Source organism: Sinocyclocheilus anshuiensis, unplaced genomic scaffold, assembly GCF_001515605.1.
Source record: "Sinocyclocheilus anshuiensis isolate Anshui unplaced genomic scaffold, SAMN03320099.WGS_v1.1 scaffold1453, whole genome shotgun sequence".
NCBI lineage: Eukaryota > Metazoa > Chordata > Actinopteri > Cypriniformes > Cyprinidae > Sinocyclocheilus > Sinocyclocheilus anshuiensis.
In genome coordinates, this window is record NW_015549558.1 from 108,717 (window position 1) to 116,654 (window position 7,938).

Below are 7,938 nucleotides of genomic sequence, written 5' to 3' on the forward strand. Positions count from 1 at the left end.
ACCCTGATGTCTTGATTCAATGCCGTAATAACCTGTATGTGCACATCAGTCAGTACTCCCATGATCTTTCTCACATGCTGTTTGTTCCATTGACAGTTCAGTTAAATTATGACTAGCATCCATATCAGGATGCTTTACTCTTTCACCTTTAAACATACAACTCCATTAACAGTTGGCTGTGCTGCAGCAGGGGTGTTCTCTTTGCTGATGCTGCATTTCTCTCCACATTCATATTGTAATTTCACTGCTATGCAGCATTTTTCATTTTTCCCTTGAAAACTTTATGAAGGTCATTCTTAGATTAGAGTTAAGCGTGGGATATAATATAATTTCTCTGGTGCTCTGCTAAATTATAGACATATATTCTACAAATTGGACAAACTAGTTACAGTTTTTCTGATTTGTTTTCACACCAGAATCAATTGTATTTGCCAAAATTATTTATGAAATATTATAGAATATAATTTCTAGGATTCTGCTTCTATTTTACTTATATAAAAACTGTGCATATATATATATATATATATATATATATATATAAACACTTTGCTTTTTTTTTTTTCAAAAACTCTCAACACAAATTAATAATTTTACACCATTTTGTGCTCATGTTGAAAGCACTAGCATTCAGAAACCATCACAATGTCATCACAACCTCAGTTAACACAATTCTCATTATGTGAACATTAGTATGCAAACTACTTCACACAGCACCCAGAATGGGGTTTGCAAAAATAGCTACAGAGTTCTTGGCTTTAGATGCAAACAGTACAGAACGTACTCACATTAGAGGAAGAGTATTGAATGAAGTCACTGCCATTCTTTTGAGTGCCAACATGCCTTCTTCTAAAATGTAAACTAGGCTCTTTACAGATATATGATGAAGTTTGGTATTTGTGCAAAGTTTGTAAAATTTCAGTTTTCACTACAGCACTCGACCTGTGGTTAGAAGCATAGTTTCTTGTTAGTAAGACATATGGAATTTGCACAAAGAAGCCGCTTCCACACGTGCAGTCTTTGGGAGAGAGGACCTTAACATTCAAACCAAGTTTTCCCAGTCCTGCTCATCCTGATCTGCATATCCACCACAAAACCTTCACTCAGAGGCACCACAGAGCAGTGCTCTTTTAGAGGAGCATATGCTATAGTATAATTTTGGGCGAACAGTTGACTGAAAGTTGATAAGATGATCTGGGGTGCATTTCTGTATAGAGCATTGTTAGCCACCTATGACTGCAAATTCTGTTATTACCAACATAATTCAACAATTCGGTACAGCTCTATATCTGTGATTAGAAGCATAGTTTCTTGTTAGTATCATAAGAGGTATCATATCGATCACAAGTACAGTATGGAGTACCACAAGGTTCAGTACTCGGACCGCTGCTTTTCATGCTTTACCTGTTACCCTTGAAAGATAACATTTTGTTAGTATAACATGCACTTAAATAGAACAGGCTTTTGAGCACAATAAGCAAGCTAACATGCAGTACATTACATTCTATATCTTCCATTCTTTTTAAATATATATACATTTTAATCTATAAGTTTTAGTGTGTCCTCAATAAGCGCCGTTTTTGAAGAGAAGAGTGCACATGTGCATAAATACCAAAGGGAACCCCGCCGGAGTGTGACATAAGAGGAAACCCGCGATGAATCAAACATCAAATAAAGCAAAATGACAGGGAACAAAACAGTAAATTAGTCATCAGGCGCCATGTTCAATACAGCAGCATCTCAGAAATCTCGACTCAGTAAGTTACGTCGTTGTACGGGAAACGCGCCCCAGACTGAACGCTAGTTTTTCACCAGGAAGCTTTGAGTAAATGTGTTTTAGCAATTGACAAAAAAGTATAATACTGTATATATTTCAAGTACAGCTATAATAGAGAATTTGTGGGGAAGTTCGAAAGATTGGGTCAGTTATGGGAACACATTCATATTTAATATTCAGTCCCCTTAAGGGAAGAGAACAAATGTGGAGAGTGAGGTTTAGAGGTGGAATTTAAGTAAACCTTAAAATAGCTGTAGCTCAGGAAAAAAATGTCTCTAGTGATTCTCCACTCCGGCACAGAGAGAACATTCCTAATTCAGACTACTGACTCACTGCCACTGCTCTGCCATTTCCTGATTTGTTTGTTATTAATTAGTTTAATAAGGGATGCGGGAGACTTGGTAACAGAGTTCAAACTAATTTCAGACTCTCTCTTTTTCTCTCTCCCTCTCAGATGGCAAGGTATATGCACTGGGCGGGATGGGAGCCGACACGACTCCTCAGGCCTCAGTGAGGCTGTATGAGCCGACAAAGGACCAGTGGCTGCCCCACACCTCCATGCCCACCCCGCGCTACGGAGCCTTCTCCTTCCTGCACGGTAGCAAGATCTATGTTCTGGGTAAGCCCTCATAAAATTGTCTCATAAATCTGAATAATTCGGTTGTTTGTCAGAGACACACTCTTGGTTCCCTAGGAATAATAAGAGACGACCAACTTATTATTATCAGTGTTGAAAACAGTTGTGCTGCTTAATAGATTTTGTGAAAACCATGCAAAAAAAATTCAGGAATCTTTTATGAATAGAAAGTTCGAAAGAACTGCATTTACTTGAATTGATTAAATCTTGTGTAATTTTGGAAATGTTTTACTGTCCCTTTTGATTAATTTAATATGTCCTTGTCGAATAAAAGTATTATTTTCCTTTTAAAAATATTAAAAAAAACAGTAGAGTGTGTCTATGCATTTCATCAGCATAAAATACAATATTTATTGTTTTAAAGGAATGGAAATGTGGGTCTTCTCTCTAGAGGTGCTTAGCAGACGGTGTACTAGACTAGCCAATAATTATAATGTAACTTATTTTCCATGTCAGACTGTGTCACAATATTCTCCAGGAGCAGCAGATGTGGCAACAACATCTGGTAATGGTTCATGCCATCCCAGGGCTGATAAGAACCGTGGAGTGGAGTCATTTCTCAGTGGGGTGAAGTGAAATCTGCACTGCAATATGCTGCAGGGATCTGACAGTTTATAGCAGAGCTGTTCAGTTCTTACTTCAGTGTTGGAAATCCCAAGGAAGCATTAAATGGAAGCCTACACCGCAAATTTCCATGATACACTCTGTCCCATGATAAAGTCTGTCCTTTAAAAGAGACACAGCCCTCAGCTGCAAGTTACTGCCAGCACTGGCCTGTTTTGGGCGGAGTGAAAGAAACACTGACCATACGTGGCTATGTGCTACTCTGTGTGTGAGTGAGTGAGTGAGTGAGTGAGTGTGTGAGTGAGAGAGAGAGAGAGAGAGAAAGAGAATAAATGTTTAATTATGCATATTTTATTTAAGTAAACAAAGTATTGGGACAAAATATTGTCCCCCGAAAGTTAGAGCTCAATATGAGAGAGCCTGTATTTGGGGATGTTTTAAAAGTAAAAAGGACTGATAAATGGGTCAATTACAAATAAGAGTGTGTACAAAAAAGAAAAGAAAAAAAACATTTATCCTTATATTCATGTTGGTTTCATATGGTTTTGAAAAACTTGAAATACCATTTAAGAAAAGTCTGTATGTAAGGACTTAGAACTCCTATACATGCGAATGTACACATTTTAATCAATATTTAAAAAAAAAAAGTAATGGTAAAAAAAGGTAAAATTTATTTCTATTACAAATAACATAAATATAATAATTTTTGGAGTTCTGCACCAAGTAACATTTTACAACGTTTCATAAAAAAGTAAAACTATTGGATAATTTAAGAGACTCACTGACACACAGGCATGATTAGTTTTCAGCATGTTAGTCACACCACATGACTTTGATTTGGCATCATTTTTTTAGCTCCCCAAAAATATCAAAATGAAATTTAATTCAGAGATTTAAATCATGCTTATCACAGAAGTATATTCAATTAATAGTATGTATGAATTGCAGTTTTATTGTTGTTATATCATTATTCAATTAATAGATCCAGAAACAAAAACTATTTTGTGTCATTGACCCCAATCAAATGTTTTTTAATTCTAGACATGCCAAAGTTTTCTTTTAAGATTAGGGTTAATAGTTAATAATTTAAGAACATTTCACACTTAAATAGCTAGGTGTGTGTGTGTGTGTGTGTGTGTGTCTTGTCTGTCTGAGAATGCATGAACTGATACAATGCAATGTAAGTTGCTTTGCATAAAAGCCTCTTCCAAATGTGTACATGTAAATGTCTGAGTTTGATGAGCATTTGGAGGGGTTAGACTACGTGTATGTGTGAGTTTTATAGTTGATCAGAGTGTGTTTGTGCCCATGGGTTTGATGAGCATGTGGAGTTGCCAGTATGGGGTTGTGTTTTGCCAGATTTGTCCTCTATTTATTTCTATTACAAATAACATAAATATAATAATTTTTGTAGTTCTGCACCAAGTAACATTTTACAACGTTTCATAAAAAAGTAAAACTATTGGATAATTTAAGAGACTCACTGACCTTGACACACAGGCATGATTAGTTTTCAGCATGTTAGTCACACCACATGACTTTGATTTGGCATCATTTTTTTAGCTCCCCAAAAATATCAAAATGAAATTTAATTCAGAGATTTAAATCATGCTTATCACAGAAGTATATTCAATTAATAGTATGTATGAATTGCAGTTTTATTGTTGTTATATCATTATTCAATTAATAGATCCAGAAACAAAAACTATTTTGTGTCATTGACCCCAATCAAATGTTTTTTAATTCTAGACATGCCAAAGTTTTCTTTTAAGATTAGGGTTAATAGTTAATAATTTAAGAACATTTCACACTTAAATAGCTAGGTGTGTGTGTGTGTGTGTGTGTGTGTCTTGTCTGTCTGAGAATGCATGAACTGATACAATGCAATGTAAGTTGCTTTGCATAAAAGCCTCTTCCAAATGTGTACATGTAAATGTCTGAGTTTGATGAGCATTTGGAGGGGTTAGACTACGTGTATGTGTGAGTTTTATAGTTGATCAGAGTGTGTTTGTGCCCATGGGTTTGATGAGCATGTGGAGTTGCCAGTATGGGGTTGTGTTTTGCCAGATTTGTCCTCTTTCTAACCTCTCTGCACTGTGAGACATGTTCAGGTCAGACACAAAGTTCAACTGCCCTCTCACTCTTAGAGAAGTCATTAAAACTCTGCCTCCCTTCACACACACACACTAATGAGGACATACTGTAGATTTTTTTGTATAGGTGTAGGCTGGATATGGCAAGAGTGATGGGCAACATCACCTTCCCATGCCAACATTGATCAGCCTGGTGAAGCAGACGTGCCCTCATTACTGTTACACACCTGGACTCACATTCCCTCACAGCAAGTGCAACGTCTTGTTTGGTTTCATTTTACAGCTCAAACTGAATGTGAACAGAAGTGCTGTGAATTCAGTAGAGATGTTCTGATATGCTGTTTAAGATTGCTTGAACGTAGATTGAGGAGAATATGTTAATGTGCATCTCCCCCCTAAAGATCACCACCATTTGCCTCTGGGATAAAAAAATAAATAAATTGATAAATCCTCTTCATCTTGCTTTAATGGTTTTGGGGACTTTCTTTTTATTACCAAAAGAGTAAAAACTAAAGTGAAGAGATTGTTCATTTAAAATTATTTATGTCTAGCGATACAGATCTAACCAGTTGTTTTTGGAGTCTCCTACAATAGGTTTACATGCATGCAAGGTCAAAAAACGCTTTCGTTCTCTCAAAATATTCATTTAACATACTATCTCATTTTCGAACGATTTGCTTGAAGCAGTTCTAAGATTCAGTCTCTTTAAACCCCTCCTTTCTGTGAGCATACTCTGCTTTGATTGGTCAGATGGCCCAGTCTGTTGTGATTGGTCTACTGTGTACAGCGCGTGTCGGAAACGATACGCTACAGTGTTTGTGGGCAGGGTCAAGTTGTTCGCAGATGGCCAATATAGAACATAGGTGGGCATTATGCAAATGTGTTACCCCGTGACATGTAGCCGTCACAGAAGTGGGATTCGAATTACTGACGACTCGTTTAGGCTCTTCTGAGTCGATTCTTTCTTTTGGGAGACAATAACTTTATTTATCGTGCACTTTCAGCTTTACAACTTTGCAGATTGTTTACATTCACATACAGCTACATTACACACTGCATGAAAAGGCAATATTCATAATGGTATAATAACTTATGAAATTATTAGAAATTGAGATGTGGTGTGTGAAGTGAGTGAAATACAGAGAAATAAGAATATTTTCCCTCTGGACTCATGATTCTTCTCCTCCGCTATGACAGTTTTGTCTTGATGGTTAGACTTAAACTCATTGATTTGACATCACAGGGAATAATTCATTCAGAGCCTTGCTTTTGCTTATATCCCTCCTTGCGGTCTTCAGCGTCATTCTTTCTTTCTATCTCTGTTTTCTCTCTCTCTCCCTCACTTGCTCTTAAAAGGCTACTCGCCTTTGTATTTCTTGTCATGCTTTAGATACAGTTTGACACTTAAAAAAAGTTTTGCATTGAAGATCTTTTGCTGGGTGACAGCAGTAATATTAAGAAACTTAATTCTGTTATTTGTTGGGCTGCTGGACCACAAATAGAGCTGCAGTAAAATCACATTAAGGCCAAGAATGAGGAATGAGTCTGATCACAGAATGCTCATTTAGTTTTGATTTACTTTGGGATGAGCCCCACGAGGTCTATTGTGAGCGCAGACACAATCATACGTCACCCAGATGTACCACGCTGTCTCCCCAAAATAAGATGCCTACTGTGGATGCTAATATTGTTACCTCTGGTGCAGGCAGGAGAGCGACGTGACCCCATTCGAATGTGAACTAAAAAACATTCTCAGAGAAAGTTTAAGGCTGCTTTGAAGGTGTTTTCCACTGGTGTTGTTTTCATGAAGCTGAATGAAATGTACCTGTCCCTCGAAGACATGATCTAAATGCTCAGCACATGCTGTTTGATTTGCAGCATGGTTCATTGGGCTTTTCTCGCATTTTTGGTCCAAATTTTGAAAGAAATTGCACATAACGGATTTAAACGTGATAAAATGTGTAAAAAGGGAGCTGAAAGCCCTACTCTTATTTTAAGCTGTAAGCATTATCAAATTAGCCAGTTGTGTAGTTACAGGTTCTCTATGGACCTAATCGGAGATCGAAATCATCAAAACATTGCAGTTCACCTCCTCCTGCTCTTTTAGAAAGTAATGATAACGTGACAAAAGGTGAAGTGTGAATTTTCTGTTACAGTAAAGACTTTTTAATGTTACAAGTTTAATTGCTGTTATTTTGAACTTTCTATTCATCATAGAATGCTGAAAAAAAAATCTGAAATTCAGCTCCAAATTTTTGAACGGTAATGTCGTTCTGCCCAAACTCACACCCTTGATTGAACCAGACATGTCAATTCACTTAAACAAATAGGGATAATTCATTCAAAACTTCTGTACAGACAGACTAGCCTTTATTTTTAAACAAACGTTCTATACTGCAGCACAGGGGTCTTCAGGAGCTCAAACATCATTAAGTAAACTTAAATTTCAAGTTTAAAAGATAGAATTCACCTCATGAATTCTGACTTCTTTAACAGGTAGTAAGTAAAATTCAAATGTAATGTGCACATAAATGACTCTTTCCATCAATAATGATTATTTTCATGACTTTTGCAAATGTCATGAAGTGTATAAATGCATCACTCTATTATATATGTTGTTATAGGCCAGGCATAAAATTCATCACTCAGTTTTATGCATTATGTAACAGTTTTCCTTCTCCACCTCTCTATCCACCTGGGGGGCTTCACATGAAAACTGTTAAAGACCCCTGCTGTAACACATTCAAGCTCTCCTTGTTTCTTTGTTTTAAATTCAGATTTACTTATATGCAGTGTGTTATTTTGCATCGATGTCTGTCTGTGTGTGTGTGTGTGTGTGTGTGTGTGTGTGTGTGTGTGTTTTTTACTTT

At 36.6% G+C, this 7,938-nt stretch overlaps 1 protein-coding gene across 3 annotated transcripts in view; it reads left to right on the forward strand.

The window, feature by feature from the left end:
• Nucleotides 1-7,938, forward strand: part of LOC107657010 (kelch domain-containing protein 8B) — a 110,432-nt gene that overhangs the window by 70,303 nt on the left and 32,191 nt on the right. For all 3 annotated transcript variants that reach the window (XM_016444987.1, XM_016444988.1, XM_016444989.1), the window contains one exon: nucleotides 2,229-2,393. In XM_016444987.1, the coding sequence (XP_016300473.1) occupies nucleotides 2,229-2,393 (165 nt within the window). The remainder of the gene's footprint in view (nucleotides 1-2,228; nucleotides 2,394-7,938) is intronic.